This window comes from Ochotona princeps, chromosome 10, assembly GCF_030435755.1.
Source record: "Ochotona princeps isolate mOchPri1 chromosome 10, mOchPri1.hap1, whole genome shotgun sequence".
Taxonomy (NCBI): Eukaryota; Metazoa; Chordata; class Mammalia; order Lagomorpha; family Ochotonidae; genus Ochotona; species Ochotona princeps.
The window spans coordinates 36860385-36880807 of NC_080841.1; the positions used below are offsets into that span (position 1 = coordinate 36860385).

Here is a 20423-nt window from a genome sequence, read left to right on the forward strand (position 1 = left end):
GAAAGCCAGTCATGTTTAGTCTAATGTAACTCAACAAATGTGAAAGCAAAACAACTTTTTGAATGCTATTGTCATTGTTGTTATAAATATAGAACTAATACAGTCAATGACTGAAGTTATTTGGAGAAACATTGATCTTATAAATACTAAATATTGACTTTTTTGGCAGTGGCCTGCATTGTGTGTTGAAGTTCCTGCATCAGGGAGTTAATTGCAACCATTAAATAGAGATTAACTGTAGTTCACCATGATGGGTCATTTAATTTTCAATGTAAAACACTCTTTAAAAATATTTATGTATTTACTTCAGGCAGAATGACATTAATGGAGCAGGGCTGGGAGATAGGGAGAGAAGAGGGAAGGAGAGAGAAGGGGAGGGAGGCAGGAAGGGAGGATACAAGGGTTAATAACTGCCTTCCATTTGCTGGCTCATTCCTAAAATGCCTGCAGGGACTAGGCCTGGACCAGGCTGAAGCCAGGAGCTAGGAACTCTGTTATAGTCTCCCACAGGGGAATCTGGGGCCCATGTGCTTGTGCCATGTTCTGCTGACTTTCCAGGAAGCTAGACCACAAGTAGTAGCTGACATTCTAACTGGCATTCCAATAAGAGATGCTGGTGTCTCAAACAGTATGCCACAGCGCCAGCCAGAACACCCAGTTTTGAACTCCAAGAAGGAAGCAAAGTAGCCACCTCCCCTGACTGAATTCCATTGACCTTTTCTTTTCCCTACTCAGTAACTGCAGGCAACATGAGAGATTCTGAAATTATTCACTGTGGGATTTTGAAGAGATCTTCAAAAGAAGAGGAAATGAGAAAGATTAGATTGGAATTCATTTCGCTTGACAATCTTTCCATTGTACCACAGTAACTAATACCATAAAATAAACTTTACAGAAGTTTGAACACTGTCATATGGCCCAGAGGGTTCCTCAAAGTGGCCCACTGCTAGTGTTAGTCACTGCTCTGTGGGTTTTTTCTCTAGACTGAGAAACACTTTTTGTCCGGGAGAATGTCTCCTGATTTTTTTCCTTAAACACAAATGAGACCACTGTTTTTGTTCCATGTTTTGCCCCAAAGTGAGACACTTTCTGTCTTCCCTCCCCATTTAAAATGCTTTGTTCTCTGGCTTAGTAGTCTCAAGGAAAAATTATGATGCTCTAGATGACCTGTAGCACTGTAGTGTTCAATACGCATAGTAGGTCTAAGCGTAAGTGGTGGCACTTGAGGTTCTGCTTGTAGTCTGGAATTCCAGACATTGATTTTTAAATGCATATAATAATTAGAAGTTTTTGTTTTAGTTTCTCTGCCATTGAGATAATGTGGTTCTTAGCTTTCCATGGAAACAATAAGAGGCTGTATTCACTAGAAAGCACACATCACTACCGACAGAAATATATACATTGCTACTTAATGATGTAGGTTTGTTGCCAGCGCACACAAAGACCTATCTGTGAAATGAGACTTCTGAGCAAAGAAAGGCTTTGTTTGTGTGGGTGACCAGCTAAAGAAACAGGAGTGCTAGCTCCAGCTGTGCTCCCAGTGGGGTATCTTGGAAAGCATGTGAATCACGTGGGGAAAACTGGTAAGTACCTGTTTTGAAGTGAGTTCTGAGTGTGAGCACTTGGAGCCAAGCAGTTTAGGATGATAGTTAGCAAGATGGACTTCAGCACCTGGATCTTCCTAGTCAATGTAGCTGTGAGGATAAGGATCCCAACCCAAAGGACTCCCAGAGACCCTCTGATAAACTTGGTCCAGGTTCTTGTGTTCCTACTTGTAGAAATACAACTGGCTGGTGTACAGGTGAGAGGAAAGCAGGATTCACGGATGGGCAGAGGGGAGGCGCACATTCAGATGGGAATGCTAGCAACCTCATGAGGGGTGATTGTCTCCACCGAGGCAGGGTAGGGTACTTCTTTTGTAGGAAGAGGGGTAATACTTGAGCAGGGTTTGATTGGATTTTCAAAGCGGGCAAAGGTTTAGGGTGGGGCTGCAGCCCTCCTGGGTGGTTTTCTCCAGGACAGTGGCCTGGGTGGTGTCCGGTGCATGGTGGAAAAGCAAGGCTCAGCTGCCTGAGCAGTGGTTCCACAACTTTCAGCAGTGTTGAATGGACAGAAAGGGGAGGGGGCTTTGGCCAGTGCAGGTAGCTGGAGAACAGACAGTTCTTAGTTCCTTGCTGCTCACTAGCTACTTGCCTACCCAAGTCCCATGGACCCCTGGCTTCTGAAATAATGCAGCTTTTAGTTACCCATCCTGGTCTGGTCACTTTATGTTCAAAAGTTAGATTTTCTTCTGCCTGTATCTAGCTATGTGACTTGTGTTTTTTGGTTTCTTGTTCCCTCTGTACCTGGGCCGCTAAGCTTTAAGCAGCTCGTAACATAATAGCAACTTTAGAAATGTGAACAGAAATACTATGGAAGTGTAAAGTAGGGAAATTTCAGGATAGGAATAGGTAATATATCAAAAGCCCCTTGAATTTGGGAACATTGAAGGGGAAGCCCAGTCAAGAGGGCACCACTCACCCACAAATCCACAAGGACGCCCAAATGGCCCTGACTGTGTTCTTCCTCTCTCCTGCTCTCTGTGTCTCTCTCTCTTCCACCACCTCCTCTCATTCCCTCCCCTCCCCCTCTCTGTTTCTAAGCATGTGCACACACACTGACAAGCATGCTTTGGCATACATTTCCATTTGTAATACTGATAATATTACTTTTTCTTTGGGAGGGATTGCACCATTTACAGTGCTTCATTTAAGTTTCTTTTAGTTTTAGAACTTATACAGTTGTTAGGATATTAAAAATTATAACTTAATTCATAAGTATGATTGTCACATATAACTGAGCTTTCCATATTGCAGGGTGGTCTATATTTGCTTATTTCCTCGGTTGGCTGTCTAGCTTTCCAATCCTGCCTGGTACCATTTGTTTCATTTCTGTTGCTCCTTCCTGAAATAAAATCAGTTTGTTAGATATAAAGAGGGAAATTGCGATGTTAAGGTAGTAGTATGACCAGGGGGCTCAGTCATGTACACACACACACACACACACACACACACACTTCACCCCTAAAGCTGCTTTCCTCCGAGGTTTAACTATAAGGGGAAGTGGCAACTGGATTTATTTATTATCAATTTTGCTTTTTCCTAATGGACATAATCCATCCTTGATGCAATACTTTCTGTCAATTTGGCTGAAAGCAGGATTTAAATTTAAGCCCTAAGGGGAAAAGCGTAGGTTTTTCAAATTCTATCACATCAGTTGATATAATTTGCAAGTACAAGAGCATGCGTTCTATCAACAAATTATACCAGAAAAGGTAGATTTTAAATATGGAGGGTCCCAGGGGCACCCAGCTCACTGTTGTAGTCCCTGGTGAAGCAAGAGATCTGGTGTGTGAGGTTGTGCTTGTCTGATGGGTAGCTTCCCCCCACTGCTCAGGCTCCTCAGAGTAGGGAAGAGAAGGGTGAAGGAGCATCGTACCTGGTATCATGATTTTTTAAAAAAGAAATTTCCCCTTCTATTACCATCCTTGCATATATGGTCCAAACAGTGTGTTTTTTGTTTGTTTTGTTTGTTTAATCTTAAATAGATATTTCAAGAAGTGGAAATACAAAAAGCGTTTTTCTTTTTTCTGTAATTCATAATAATATATAATTTCAGTACAGAAAAAAATCATTTCATTCACGTTTGACCCACCACAATGTATTTCTTTCTCTTTCTCTGTTCCCTTTTATTATCTGAACCATAATCACCAGCATTTATGTTACATATATGTACTAGAAATTGGATAATGTATTCTTTGAAATCTTCCTATTGTCTTATTTGCATTAATAACATTTCTCCAGTCATCACTGCAGAAAAAAGCAGATGCCGAAACCTAGTTCTGCCGTTAACAGATGACAGCAAGGCTCACGCCTCCTAAGTAAAGGAACATGAAAGACGTGTATGAGATCCTGCCATATGGCAAGCAATGAAGCAGACATTTATATTAAAATTCTTACAGTTATCTGGATGTTTTTTCCTTCATTCAAATTCACACAATGATTAGACTGCAGACCTAGAAGTTTCTATCAACCTAGAGACCAGCCTGGACTTGTTTCTTCCCCTCTGTCAAATTCCATATGGTTGTGATTTTCTTCCTTATGTCAATATCCACGTACTTTAACTGATTTCTGGGCATACAGTTTGATTCAAAGAAAAGACATAATATGATTAGCATGTCTTGTGAACCCCAGTCAATGCCGTTCTGACCCATGGCCCCTGAAGAAGCAGCCTGCCCTTGGGATGGAGGCCGGGATAGATGTCTGGAGACCGTGGCTCCAGCTCTCATGTCCTTGTGCACTGGCCTCTCTGCACCTTCATTTTGTAATGTGCTAGGAAAGGAAAACTCTCCACATAGTACTATTTTGAGAATTAAATGGATACTTACGAAAAGACACTAAAAAATCACAAAAGAAAACTGAATATAGAATATTGTATATTTGAATGTTCACTTTTCTTGAGATTTATTCGTTTATCTGAGAAAGAGAGAGAGAAAGAATGAGAACTTATATCTTACTGGTTTACTTTTGAAATGTAGGCAACGGAGCTGGGGCAAGCTGGAGCCAGGATCTAAGAACTCCTTTAGGGTCCTCCAGGTGCGTGTCAGCAATGCAAGTCCTTGTAGCACCTTCTGCTCCCTCTGGGGGGCATTAGCAGGAAACTTGATCAAAGCACAGGTGGTGATCAATCTTGGGCATTCTGATATACTAGTTGCACTGGTACCCCAAGCAGTGGCTTTACTTGTTGTACCATATCACTTTCCCCCACTAACCTTAATTTTCTATCAAAAGAAGTATTAATATCTGACAAAGAAAAGCCAGAACTAGACAGTAAAACTGTAAATTGTGTTCAGACATAAATACAATTTCTTGAGAGAAAGATACCTCCATGTAGAGCTAGGATCAGTTTGAATACAGTGTGAACAACTCGGGATGTATAATCATGAGCAGAGAAGGGGTCCCTTGAAACAAAAAATGACTAACAGGAAGCATGAGGAGTGAAGGGGGTCCTGATTCAGCTTGCTTATCGGGACTCTTGCGGAAGGAAGACCAGGTATATCTAATGCCAAAGGTAAAAGGAGAGGAATTTGCCTGGTATAGAGGAGAGCACTCCTTGCATGCTAAACTGATTAGCAGAATTTTGCTAAAGCTTATACAAATATAGATAATTAATTCTAATTGAGAAGGTGGCTCGAATGAGCCTGAGGTTTGATGGAGAACATCATGCCATCTCCAAAGGAGTGAGTTCCTGAATATTCTCTGAGACGTAAGTAGATAGATGTACAGGTAGATATGGAGCTAGATGGATAAATGGATATTGCTAGAAGGCTATGTTTAGATTGAAGAAGAGAAAGATTTTGGAAAATCGAATGAATATGCCTTACATTTATATCTTTGTGTAATTGCCAATGTATTCTTTTTTAAACATGAAAATGTTCTGGTTTAAAAAGTTTAGTCTTGCCGTAGATTTGTGTGAAAATGAAGTTTTTTTCAATTGGAGAAAAACCCAGCAAAATGAAATGGTTTAAGTACTATTTCCTAGTTTTATCGTATTTTGTTGCAAGTAAGGCTTTTGATGGAACTTGAACAGTTTACTGATGTGATGATTCTTGTAAATTGAAAATCATAGTGTCTTTGGTAGTTTTTCTGATAGTTTTAATATACTTAGAAATCTTCATTTAAAAATTAAGTTTTCTGGGGATGGCACTATGGCCTAGCATGTTAAGCTTTCCTGTAAGGCACCAGCACCCCATAGGAGTGCCAGTTCAACTTCTGACTACTCCACTCCTAACCCAGTTCCCTACTTGTGTCCTGGGAAAGCAGTAGAAGAAGACTTAAGTCCTTTAACCCCTGAACTCATGTGGGAGACGAGGAAAAAACTACAAGATCCTGGCTTCAGAGCAGCCCAGATCTCGCCCTTTGGGAAATGGAGGAACTCTCTCTCTTTTTCTCTCTCTATATACATATATATCTATCTCCCTCTTTCTCTGTGTATGACTCTGCCTTTCAAGTAAAAATAAAAAGTCTTTTAAGAATTAATTTCTTTGAAAGATTGCTTTTCAGAAAAATAATTTACTGCTTCACTAGTATTTATACCTATCTTATATTTGTAACGTTTGTGTTAGGGAACTAAGCATGACTGCCTACAGTAGTTTAATGAGATATTGTCTCATATTGTACAATTTTATTTTTCCTGTGTGTCAGAAACTTGTTGAAATGTGATTACTTTGAAAAGCAGTTTGATTTGGGTTCTTCCCAAGTCTTTTGTCTAGTCCACACCTTTCTTGCCTGAGTTCTTTATGCAGTGTTTAATAGGTTGCTGTGATTGTTTTTAACTTTGGTTGTTGATAAACTTTCTGTATTCTGTTAGGATGCTTTATTTCAAATAAAACATTTGCTGTTAATCAACATGGCCTTTCATATTTTCGATCATAAAATTTCCCTCTAATTTAATGACAAATTGGAATGTGTTTGCGTTTGTCTCTCCTTCATTTTTGCTTAATTAAGTACTTGCATTTATAAAGAAATGCATTCAGAAATATATAATAATTTATTCAAAATTATTTATATTGCTTCCTAGTCACATTCAGAATACTTAGGCAACTCTGATAGTTATAAAATGTAATTTAATTCTTGCTAAGATTCTTAAAAAGTTTGTTTCTGGGCCCAACATGGTAGCATCCAAAGTCCTCACCTTGCATGCACCAAGATCCCATATGGGTGCTGGTTCTAATCCCGGCTGTCCCAGTTCCCATCCAACTCCCTGCTGTGGCCTGGAAAATCAGTCGAGGACGGCCCAAAGCCCTCGGACCCTGCACCCGTGTGGGAGACCTGGAAGAAGCTCCAGAATCCTAGCTATGAATCGGCTCAACTCCGGCCGTTGCATCACTTGGGGAGTGAATCAGCACACGAAAGATTTTCCTCTCTGTCTCTCCTCCTCTCTGTATATCTACCTTTTCAATAAAAATATATAAATCTTAAAAAAAAAACTTTGTTTCTTCATAGTGTTCAATTCAACATGCTAACCAATTAAGTCACTTAATAGGTGTTCAAATGTCCATCCGGGATTAGGCATCATAAGATCCAAGTTCAAGTTTGTTACAAATGAAACACTGAGAAAAAAGAATAACAAAGTTTGTTTTCTCCTTACTTTCTTCATCCAAGGTTCTATTTCCTAAACTGTAACTGATCATCTCTTCTGAAAACTCTTCATGAGGTTTTCACCGATTTAATTTTAGCTTAAGTGAATGTTTATCCTGAAATCATTAAATGATAAACATTTGATGAGACTGTCTTGGGAGGAAAATGTTTTGTGGCATGGGATATTTAGCAAGGCATCAAAGAATGCAGTGTTCTGTAAAAGTGAATATGCAGGAAAATAAACTTGAACTTTAGAAGAGAAAAAAGTTTAGTGCGTTTGAGAATTGAGCATTGGAATTTCCTGCATAAGTTAGTATTTTATTATCATTTAAAATATTTGTATGCCTGTTTATAATATCTCTTTTAAAATTTATTTTTTATTTTCTTTGGAAAGGCAGAGTGGCAGAGAAAGGGAAACAAAGACAGAGATAGACTGGCAAGGGGATCTTTTATCCCCTGTTTACTCTCCAGATTACCTAAGCAACCAGGGCTAGGCCAGGCTCAGGCTAGGTCTTTCTTGTGAATGGCAAGGAGTCTAGTACCTGGGCTGTCAGCTGGTGCCTCTCAGGCTAACTGGCAAGAGGACCTGGCAGCAGAACCAGGAAGCAGAATCCAAGGCCGAATCAAATATAGAGATGCTGGTGGGGATGCAGATGCCCTGTGTGGTACCTTCACTGTGCCACAGACTCACCACTCTTTATTTTTATCTGTCTCTTTCCAGTCCATTTCAGCATGTTGTTTTTGAAGTATGCTTGGAATTTTAGCCTCAGAAATTAGGTGTCCTCATCTCTTTTTCCGAAGATGCTCCATTAAAATGCTAATGGGACCAGAAGTGAAACTTCTTTATCCACTTTCTCTTAATGAACCATTGCCAGAAATTTCCTATGCAGCATCCCTCTGAAGTGAAGCCAAGAGGGTTCAAGTGTGTTAAATAGGCCACGGTTAGTCCATTAGTCCTGATTACTTGTGGGTTAGGATCTAGGTATGGTGGAGGGTATCAGGGGAGACATTCTGGGGTGATGTATTGACTAGAATTAGTTTACTTAGATTTTGCAAAATCAAGAATTTGGCAAATGTAGAAAAGGTGAAAAGTTCATGGATGTGCAGAAATAAGTAAGGGAATTGTAATATTTTTGTCACTTTTATTTGAAATGATTCCCACAGAAGAAATTTATAGATTTTTTCGAAGACATTGACAAAGGACAATGAAGTTATGACTGACTTAGATCTGAATTTTACTTTCCTTCTGCAATGAAGGTTTGAATTATTTAGTTCCTCTAATGAACTTTGACCACTGAATTCCAAATTTTAACAAATCAGTTAATTGACAACTTGATAGAGGATTGAAACACATAGAATTAGAATCAGATTACCTGGATCTGTGTTCCCACTTTGCCAAAAAGTAACTGAATAGTTATTGTCTTTTGTAATCCCTTTATTTGCATTTAGTAGAAATGTGGAGATACTTCAAAAACAGGCCATGGAAAATGGAATTAAGAGTAACGTTTATGCCAAAAATGTTGATTTTTATGCATAGTTTTCAATATATGCATTTTCCATGGACTTTTTGAGTGTTACTCATTGTTATTACTTGATTATTATTTAGCTGAATAACAGCAGCATTTGCCTTGTCTTAGGAGCAAGTGATTTAGCATTTGCAGAATGCTTAAATTCATATCTGACATAATGTTAAAGATTTCTGCAAATTAATAATAATAATTAATGCACGATTATTTAATTGAAACCATTCATTATAGAAATAGTTATTTTCCAGAGCACGCCCTACATCGGGGACCCTGAGATGAGTAGGAGTGGAGCTTCTCCCATTATCTCCCCCCTTGCACCAGATACAGAAAAAAAAGGAGAGAGAGAGAATGTGGAAACAATGATCTTACCCACTTTCCTGTAGCCCTTGACCCTTTGTGCCCTAAGCAACTATGTAAAGATTATAAAAAAATAATTAAAAGATAGTCATTTTCTAATGATTTCCTCTAAGGAGTTTGTTCCTAGAGGGTTTACTGTAATTAACTGAGGAAAGAAGTGACCTTTTCAAGTTATATGAGACACTCTCATGGGAACATTTCTGCCTTTGCCTGTTTGAGGATTACTGGTCAAGAAAATAACAAAGTTGCCACACCCTCAGGTGTATTGGACCCCTAAAGCTGTTTTACAAATGATTGTGTTACCTTCATACGTTAGTTCTTCCAGTGGAAAATTTCAGGATGTATAAGTACCACTAACTAGAGTAAGATACGTTATAGATCTCTTCATCATTTTAACCCATTTCATGCTTTCTGGAGATTGCTCACAGCTTTGGATTTTGAGTTTCAAAGTCTTCTTCTGTAACATACAGCTGTGGTGTAAGGGTGGTCATTTGCACACTCAGATAGAAGCCTGGTGAAGCCAATGCCTTCCTTTCCAAGACACGTGGATTCTGCTGAAGTTCTGGTTCTCACCTTCCTTAAAGTATGGGTTCTTTGTAAAACCTTTCACCTTCTTCCATGCCCTCCACCTCTCTGATTCTCTGAACTCTGCCTGAATTAATAATATTCACATGAAAGATGTGAATAATTATCAGACTTTCCAATTGGAGGCAAGCAGCTGTCAGCCATGTGTTGTCCGAATCATGCAGTGTGAGAGATCAAGTCACATAGTGAGAGTTCATGTAATCTCAGGTTTGTTTGAGCCAGCTTCAGGTAACTGCAAAATGTTTATATTTTGTTTTTGAGTTTATGAATGCTCCCAAGAGGAGGATCATTCAATGTGCAGGGTTAATTAACTTCTCAGTTCTGCCATGAAAAAGAAGTACGGAAGAGTTTGCTATTTCTAACAGAAAATCAATTCAGTTGATGGACTTTATTTCTGAAAGGATTACCCAGTTCCCTGCCTGTTTATTTGCATATTGATTACCCCCTTTCCTGGAACCTTTTGATCTGTTAAATAGGTTTCCAGTGTTTTGAGTCATCACTCTGAGAATTGATTAAAACCCCACTTTCTTAGAATCTTGCTTGTTAGTAGCAGTATTACTTATCTTATCAACTGTGTTATTTTATTGTGTTATATGGAAGACACATTTATGACCTAGATACAGGATTTCATTATAAGGAGTATAAAAAGAACATCACAGGAATATGCCTTATGGTCCAGCAGATCAAACATCTTGATTTCTGTATCCTGTATTGGGGTAACAATTTCGGTCCAGGCTGTTCTGCTGCCAGTATAGATCCCTGTTAATGCACTTTAAAAGTCAGTGGAGGGCCTGAACTGTGACATAGTGAGTAAAAGACATTGCCTGCAATGCCCATTAAAATTCCTGCTGCTCCGCTTCCCATTCAGCTCCATTCTAATGTAACTTGAAGACAGTGGAGGATGACTCAAAGCCTTGGGTCCCTGTACCCACGTGGGAGACACTGAGGAAGCTCCTATTCCCTGGCTTCAAACCAGCCTAGCTGTAGCCATTGTAGCATTTGGAGAGTGAAAAAGTAGGTCAAAGCTGTTTCTCTTTCTCTCTCTTCCTATCTTTCTTTCTCTTTCTTTGAAATAAATTAGTAAACCTTAACAAAAACAGCAAAAATAAAAGGAAGAAGGATAGGAAGAGGAAGAGGAAGAGGAGGAAGAAGAAGCCATGATCACCAGCAGAAGATGACCCTAATACTTGGCCCCCAACACCCATGTGGAAGACAAGGATGAAATTCCTGACTCCTAGCTTCAGCCTCTCCAAGGCCTGGGTTGCAACCAGAGAGTGAAAGAGCTCTGTTTCATTGTATTTCCCTGACTATTTCACTCTAGCTCAAAAATGTAAATAAATAAATGATATTTCTTTAAAAGTTCACTTGAATACTGCCCATTTATAAATACCACTCCATTTTCTGTCTTTTTCTGCTTAGCATTTGCTTGTTGATGAAACCTATCGATTGTAATTTGTTTATGTGTTGTCCATCTCTCTATCCAGTCCTGTGTCATTCGCCAAAGAAGAAATGTATCCTTGAGTAGTGCTCTTTTTTTGTGTGTATCACAAGCTGGTTATGAAATCACTTGGCCACATCCCTTTACATGTTTGCCCTTGTGTGTGTGGTCAGTATTGACTGCAGCATTGTCCTGAAGCTCATGACTATTTCCGTTTAGATCATTCTGATACTGGTCAGTTTGTTACTTTCGTAAGTGAAGTAATTTCTCTAAAATTGGTGAACAAGGAATTGAAAGTCAGTCACCATTAAGAATTTTTCAGAAGGAAGCTAAATATTTTGTAACTTTAAGGAAGAGGTTCCTGATTTCTTTGTGGAGGGTGATGAGTGAAGGCTCTGGATCCACATAGACTAGTTCAGATGAGGGCATCTGGTGAAATTTTTGCTTTGCGATCAGGCCTCTGTTGGTTCGTAATTTGCTACTGCCGGATCAACTGGGTGCTTTGTTCATCCTACTTTTGTGATTCTTGACAACTTTTTCTGGGGAGATTCTATTGCACTGTTATCAGATTGTTCTTTTGTGTGGCTTTAGCATCTTCCACGAAGGTGCTTTCTGATTATATTTTATTATTACTACATATTCTATAAAACCTAGTTGGATACCAAGACTGAAAATATGAAGGAGTGACAGTATTAAAGATTTCAGGTGGAAAGTGGTTACTGATGGGTGGTAACAATTGGGAAGTGAATCAGCAGTTGAGATGAGAGATAAAGTGATAATGTTGTGGAGATTCAGAGTTCTGGTGTCAAACATATTTGATGGAAATATTGACTGCTGTCTCAGTGGTTTGAATTTATTACTTCTTTTTTCATTCAATGTCTTTTTCTTTTAAAAAAAAACTTTTTAAAAAAACTTGTATTGATAAGGCAAATCAGATGTAAGAGGAGAAGGAGAGATAGAAACAAAAGAACCTTCGTCCACTCTTTCACTCCCAAATGGCCACAGTGGCCAGAAATGAGCTAATCTGATCCTAAGCCAGGACCCAGGAGTTTTTCCATGTCTCCCACATAGGTGCAGGGTCCCTGAGCCATCTTCTACTGCTCTCCCAGGCCATAAGCTAGCAGCTGGGTGGAAGTAGAGCTGCTTGGACAGGAACTGACACTCATATGGGTACCCAGTGCTTCTAAGGTGAGGATTTAGCCAGTGAACCATTGTGCTGGGCCCTTTATATAACATTCTGATTTGAGATAATTACAGGTTAATAAAAAACTTGCAAAACTTTAGTTTTTATATGGCTTTCACCTACCTCCATGAATGCTGATAGTCTATAGTTATATGTGTATGTGCTTAAAAATATATACATATGTGTATACATATACATATAATGATTTTCAATACCAAAAAATAATATTGGTATGCCCTCAGCTAGTCTGTAAATCTTATTTCCTTGTTGCTAATTGTCTCCCAGGTGTAGTTTTTCCTGTCTAGGATTCAACTTTGAAGGCCTATTTTTTTTTTTATCCCTAAAATATCATCTTCTCTTCTAATCTATGACAGTCTTTGCCTTTCTTGAACTTCACATTATTAAGAGTATTGAACAGTAATTTTGTAAAAATTATTCTTTCATTTCCAAGATCTAACTTAGAGTGACTATCCTCTTGCATTTGTTCCCTAATGTCCTTGTCTCCTTCAATGTATGAGAATTCTTTTGTCTTTCCTGAACTTAACACTGTTGAAGAGTATTGACCAGTTACTTTGTGCAGTGTTCCTATTTAGACATGGATATTGTCCATAGTTTCTGTGTGATTAAATGCAAGTTTCTGTGTTTAGCAAAAATATAGACAGCAGTAATATTTTGTCCTCTGTGCAGCCTATCAAGGGGGTACATTGCTGGGAATGAATGGATTTCCCAATGTGCTGTAATAGTGGATTAATGCCATTATCATGTCAGTGAGTTAGTCATTGTGAGGCTGGGGCTAGTTACCATAGTGAGCTTGGCTCCCTGCTTCTTATCCCTTGCACTCTTCCCCTTCTGCTTTCCACTTTATGATGCTTCTAGTTTTCTATATTTTTAAAGATATTTTTATTTTTATTGCAACGTCAGATATACAGAGAAGAAGATCTTCCGTGCAATGATTCACTCCCCAAGGGGCTGCCACAGCTGGTACTGCGCTGATCTGAAGCCAGGAGCCTCTTCCAGGCCTCCCACGCAGATGCAGGGTCCCAAGCCTTTGGGCAGTCCTCAACTACTTCCCCAGGGCACAAGCAGGGAGCTAGATGGGAAGTGGGGTGGCCAGGATTAGAACCAGTGCCCACATGGGATCCTGAAGCATTCAAGGCGAGAACTTTAACCACTAGGGTACTGGGCACAGGGCCCTATTTGTTTTTAACTGTAAAGTTTTTTGTTGTTGACTTGGAATTAGCAAATATCTTTCTTAGGGCATACTTAGATGCTATACAATTATCTTCATACTTTCAGCCACAGATTGTAACATAGTCATTAAACACAGGCAGAATATTTAGGATAATGCCTGACATAAATATTCTCACATCTAGAAAGATTGTCATTTTGGCTATTTCAGTATCACTAAAATGAAGGAATCATAGCATTCCTTGGAAATATAATTTGTCACTGTGATGTCAGTTCTGTCATAAAAAGCAATTTGCTTGCCTTAGTTTAACCTTTTGTAATGTATTGTGATGGTGTAGCATAACAAAAAGAAAATATATCAAATCATTTGCGTCTGTATATTAGCAATCACAAAAGAGAAGGAGCTACTTTTGTTTAAGAAACTAGCTTGAGGAACTATTGTGCAAGATACCTTCATGTACATGATGCAATTTTAACCATCATAGATATGGTGCTTGTGAAGACTCAGGTATTATCCAGTCATTTGATCGTTATAATGACATTTTAAAGAACTGACTGGAGCAAACTGTGGCTTAACACACTTAAATCTTTTATGAAATTGCAGTTAAGTACCAGTGCTGGAATGTAATTTCAGGCCTCTCTGACTCTAAAATTAAGCCATTCAAAAATTAGGAAAGAATGATTGAAAATTTGAAAAATAAAGTTCCATCTAGTTCCATTCAAAGAGGAATGTGAATTATGTATCTCATGATTAGTAAAAGAATAAGACGTAAGTGGTCTATTCTAAGCATTTGTAGGTGAATGTGTTTTATGATGAGTTTAATCACAAGAAAGTTCTGTACATTTTGGAAGAATTAAGTTCACCATAATCATCTATTTGTTAAGCTTGTGATTTCCCATGATTAATATTTGGCACCAACAAATAAGCTGAAACTTACATAAATCCAAGTTTATTTGATCTGCTTTTTTGAAGTCATTTTGGAAAATCTTAATCTTCCTTTATCAATAACAACAAAAAGAAGAAAATCTCACCTGTTTGATAGTTTTGGGAGATAAAAGTTCCCCCTCAGGAAAATTTATTTAAATAATTAAAACAGGATATTATAAATATGTAAAAATGAATATTAGTCCATTATTTCATTCTTAAGTGGATTCCTCCTATATTCCACGCATATGCAACATTTTAAACTCAAGAGACCAACAATGATCAAAACTATAGTTACTACTAATTTTCTTCCCACAAGTTGCTCCAGGACAAAATAAAGAGACTTTCCGAGACAAAATAAAGAGACTTAGGGAAGCAGAACATAATGCAGTTTTATTACTGCACATAAGATGATGCCCTAAAGCAAAAACACTTTCCATTAATGACATTGTCAAAAGTGTTTTGAGGATTATCACTGTTCTCTAGATCCTTAACTCTTAGGAAGAGGCTTCTCTCTAAGGTTTTATAGGCTTTGACGAATTTATCTTTGTCGTACCAATAGGAAATAGGCAGCCAAGTTAAATGCGGTTAGGGTAAATTTAGGAGTGTAATTCTTGTATTATTTAAACAATAATTAGTAGAGATAATAATTAGCTGTAAATGGAGAGCAGGAGGCTTAAGAAAAGCTTGCAAAAGAAATAAGACATATAGACATAGTTAGAAAAGCAAGCAGTGCAACCCTGGGTGAGTCTGACAGTTGCCAACAGAAATTACAACGGAACAAGCATTGAAAAAGCATGTTGTTTTAAAAGCCACAGTCACATGCAAGCATACTGCAGGCATTTTGGGGTGGGTGGGCTTTTGCTTTAGCTGTTAAAACTCCTGCATCCCATGTCATAGTGCTTGTCTTTGAATCTCAGCTGAGACCCTGATTATAGCTTCTCGCCAGTGGGGAGCCTGGAAGGCAGCAGGTCAATGGCTCAAGCACTTCAGTTTGGAATCTGATGTGTATTTTTTTAAGTGGGAGGTATGGAGAAATCTTCTATTTACTAATTCACTTCCAGATGGCTGTAATAGGCAGGCATGAGCTGGGACAAAGGCAGGAACTTCTTGCTGGTCTCCCATATGGATGGTAAGGCCCCAAACAGTTACTCTGCTGTGTTTCAGACTTCGTCTGCATTTTTGTCTCCTGACGTCCACCTCGGCCTGGTACTGGGTAACTGGCAGGCTGGCTGGCTACATGTCCCTCTTGGAAATCTTTTCTGGCTGGGGTATGGAGGAGTCAGAGAGATGGTGTTAAAAAAAGAATTAAAAGATGCGCTTATTTTGAAGCATATTATGAGAAAAATATGCATGGATTTCAGTCTTTTGTGCCAAAACAAACTTACCTTCTTATTTCATTTTCCATTCTTTTGAAATTACCTTACATATGCTTTAAATATTTCATAAACATACCCTCCACCATATAATGAAGTAATGCTTGTTTTTGTCCATTTCAAAGTCACCCTTGCCCCTCTTTTCTAGTATTAACCCCTTTCCTTCAAGTTTAAAAAGTATTTAGCAAATTCAGGTAGTTTGACTTTCTTGGCCCTTTAAAATTTCCCTTCTAGCTTTTGTTGTAGTTTGTAGACTCTTAGTTAATTAATTGGGCTCTCATATGACAATTTTCCTGGTTTCTTTTCAAAAGATGGGGTCCAAGATAGCGTAATATTCAAGGTATAGTAATTACCTTTATTTTTTTAATAAACTGTTTATTTTTCATAATATAGTTTCATGTTGATTGGATGAATGAATGGACAAATAAAACATCCTTGCATCTACCTGTAATATCTGTTTCTGTACCATACCATGACAATATAGTGATTTAGGTATTCAAGAGTGATTATGTTGAAGATATCAGCTTTTAGCTTCAGAATACTTTATGGGATTCGGGTGCTTAAAATTGTTTTGATTGTTTCTTCCTCTATTACTTTATTATACTGTGTGTGTGTGTGTGTGTGTGTGTGTGTGTGTGTGTGCCCACATGTGTTGTAAGGAGGGATGATAATCACATGCAGCCTGTTCCGTTAAGTGTGAGTCCTCATCTTGTGTGTGTCAGTAATGGGGAGTGCAACCTGCATCAAACAATCTCGATGCAAATGTTAGTTTTTCTCTCACATTAATGCTAACCACTCTGACACTCTGCTTCTGAGTTCCTTTTCATTTGAAGTAGTTATATGAAAAACTATGAAAAAAAAAACTTTAAAAAAAACAAAAAAACTATGCATTGGTGTGCAAAGATTTTGCACTAAAATGAGTGTATGTGTGTGTGTGTGTGTGTGTGTGTGTAATTAGAGGATTAAACAGAGTTCTTGGGGCCAGTGTGATGGCACAGGGGTTGTGTGTCTTCCTTCAAGGCTAGCATTACACATGGTCATCAATCCACTTCACTGTTGATATCTTGGAAAGCAGCAGTACTAGTGTCCTGGCCATCCTTGTTGGAGACCTGGATGCAACTCATGGAGCTATAGTGTGGAAACATCCCCATACCATAGCAATTATTGATTTTATCTTTTAGTTGTCTTACTTTCCCACTTTTAGCAAATTATTTTAAGATCGTCTTCTGGAAGAAGAAGAAGAAGAAGAAAACAAAGCAGTCTGTGCCCAAGTGTTTGAGCAGAGTGACCCAAATTAAGTCAGAGTTTGAAGAGAATGAAAATCATGACTAATCAAGGCTGAGAGATTGTTCCAGCCAGAATAGTTATCATGGAGAAGTAAGAGTGGTGGGAGGGTGAAAAAGCTAAGGTGCTCTCTATAGTTGAGTAGAGCAGAATAGCACTGGTGAAGCTGTGAGGTGGTAAGATCACTAAATGTTGGGCCTCACAGCTCATTTTTACTGTGTTGGCATTGTTCACAGGGATGATGGGATTCTAGTCCAAGTGGTCTGAAGTGGAGGACAATAATAATGTGCTGGATAGTATGGATTATGAATTAATGTAGAGTTGGAGCCAAGATGCCTATGAAGAAATTGTTGTGATATTGGTGCATGGAGTATCAGCTGTGTATGAGGTAGCATCTTCCACAGGTGCCTTTGTTCCTCAGCAGGCTATGGTGATAACCCAGGCAAACTGGTCATTTCAGTAGGGAAGCATTTCAATCACAGTTTGTTTTTAATTTAATTAATGTATAGAACAAATTTTGAGGACCTATTTGCTTCTTAACAAAAATTCTTTATCCTTTGTCTTTATATGTCTTAATAAAATCTCAAACATATTTAAATGTTTAAATCACAAAGGTCAGAAGAAAATCCCCCATACACAAACTTGTGTTGTATTCCTTGATAGTAGTTAGCAGAGTGCTATGGGTTGTGATGTATGTATAAACCAAATTCAGATTTGAAATAAATATGTTTGGTACTGTCTAAATGATGAGTGTGGCAATAAATGAGAGTGATGGAAAATAATATATTACTGCAAGTGCCCTTATGAAATTATTTCTGACATGTTCTCTGTGATAAATGATTTTGGTATAGGAGCTTTCATTTTAGCTTTTTTAGTGACCAATCATTTCAGCAAGTGCTGTGAAAATGGGCTTTGTTGTTCCTGTGAGTCAGCAGAAAATTACAATGATGATAAACCCTTTATGAAGACGTGGCTTTCATTAAAAAGAAAAGAACACCTAATTGAGAGTCACTATAAATTTGGAATGATTAATTTCATGCCAAGTAAGTCATTAGTGATCTCTGATGGATATAAAAAAGCAATCATTTGCAAAATTGGAAAGACTAAATCCAATCTAGATATACTTTCCTAATTTTTTCTTTAATTTGTGTATTGGGACAGATGCACATTGCAAATCGTGGAATCTTAATGTAATAGCCTTTTTATTATAGGTAGCTTGTACACACTTTAGGGCTGTAAGCCAGTGAATGGGAGTACTTTCCTCTGAATATTTTTCATTTCACTTGATCATTTTTGTTATGAATCATATTTATTTTATTCTATTTTGTTGTTTCTTTCCCAGTTATAATGCATCTACTTTATATTATTTCATTTTCAATGATTTATTTGAAAGGCAGAATTGCAGAGAAGGCTCTTTTTCCACTGTTTTACTCTCCCAATGTCCACAGTGGGTTGGGCTGGGCCACGCCTAAATCAGGAGCCAGCATCTCATCCTAGTCATTGAAACGGGTGTTCATTCTTCTGCTTCTTTTCCCAGGCACATTAACAGGACACTGGATGGAATGTGCAGCATCTGGGAATTGCATGGTTGCCCATGTGGGATACTGGCATCATGGATGTTATATTTACTTGCTATACTATGATGCTGGCTCCCAAGTCACTTCTTTCCATATTATTTCAAAAATACAAAAAGTATGGATCTTTTATTATAAATACACATGTATGTGTATATTCTTTTTTAAATATTATAAACCAGAGAGTCCAAAACCCTGGTGCGGTAGCCTAGTGGCTAAAATCCTCGCCTTGCACGTACTGGGATCCCATGTGAGTGCTGGTTCATATCCCAGTGACTCTGCATCCCATCCAGCTCCCTGTTAACATCCTTGGAAAGCAGTCACAAGGATGGCCCAAAGCCTTGGGACCATGTACCCGCATGGGAGACCCAGAAGAAGGTCCTGACTCCTGTCTTCTGATCACTTCAGGCTCCGGCCGTTGTGGCTACTGGGGGAGTGAATCTGCAGACAGATGTTTTTCCCTGTCTTTCCTCCTCTCTGTGTATCTGACTTTCCAATAAAGATAAATAAAATTTCTAAATAAATCAGAGGACATAATTCACGAGATTTCTGCCTAAGTATCTCTAATTTTCCTTTAAGTAAAATGAAAGTAGCTCACTATACACCAGTATTGTTTATCGTATGACTGTGCTTTTAGCAATGGGCATGATATGCTAATTCTGCAATACTCATTGTATTTTTTAAAATTAGAATGTCTTCAGGTTGAGATCTGTAGGTATAAGGTATCCTCCCCTATGAAATGGACTTTTCTTATAGGATGCACACAGAAGAAATTTCATTTGTAATTTTGCAAAATAAAATTGTCTGATTTTTATCAAATTAATCTTGACATGTAACATTCACTACTGTTCTGGAAAAATTAGTCAAACTAAAAAGCACCCCAAAATAAAATTGTTGATCCTCATGACTGAATCAAATGTTAGGTAGACAACTAAAATTTAGTGGTGGTATTGGGGTAAATAACTTGATTTAGAGTTTACGTTTTAGACAGTCTTTGTAAGGTAGGAACAAACCAAGAGGCCTTAACAGTCCATCTTTGTTCTTGGCACACACTTTGAACATTTATTTTTCAGGAGAAGTATTCTTTAGTGCCATTCACCTACAATAATAGCACACTAATGCAGAAGAAACATTTAAGCGAAAGGCTCTTCATTCTAGATTTACCATTCTGCACATTACTGATTTTCCTCTTTGGTGTTGTGTTGTTCCTTGCAGAGGGTGAATCTATCCTTCGATTTTCCATTTTATGGCCATTTCCTACGTGAAATCACTGTGGCAACTGGGGGTAAGTGGCTTTTCTACTGTTCGCCCTAAATAGAGTTTCAGTGCAGTTATTATTTTTAATTGATCTGATCTTGCATGGAAGATGTGTATTGGGAAAACCATTGTCTTTTATCACAAAGCTAAGGTCATAAATAATATCTAAGAAAGAATATGCCTATTGGAAAAAAGTTTTCAGCAGAAAGTACATATAATTATAATCATTTTCAGCTTAAGTTCACTACTGCTTTCCTTGTAATTTGTTTTTTTTTTGTGTGTGTGTGCTTTCCTTGTAAATTCTAATGAATTCTTTCATAACATGGTATGTCTACACAATTGGTGTAAGATGAATAGGACTAGAAAAAATGGTGCTTAAGGGATTTGGGCAGTTTTATTTTTTCACTGCTTGTAGTTGATAAAAGCTCTGCAATAGAGAGCTAAATACATTTATGTTTGGAATTGTTTTTTGAAGTTTATTTATTTGGAAGGCAGATTTCCAGAGAAAGGAGGAACAGATTTTTTCAATCACTGGTTCACACACCAAATGGT

The 20423-nt window shown here is 38.0% G+C and overlaps 1 protein-coding gene across 1 annotated transcript in view; it reads left to right on the plus strand.

The window, feature by feature from the left end:
- PLXDC2 (plexin domain containing 2) overlaps nt 1–20423 on the plus strand; it is a 415329-nt gene that overhangs the window by 217037 nt on the left and 177869 nt on the right. Inside the window, exon 4 of the mRNA XM_004578559.3 lies at nt 19830–19899. Coding sequence (XP_004578616.2) covers nt 19830–19899 — 70 coding nt within the window. The remainder of the gene's footprint in view (nt 1–19829; nt 19900–20423) is intronic.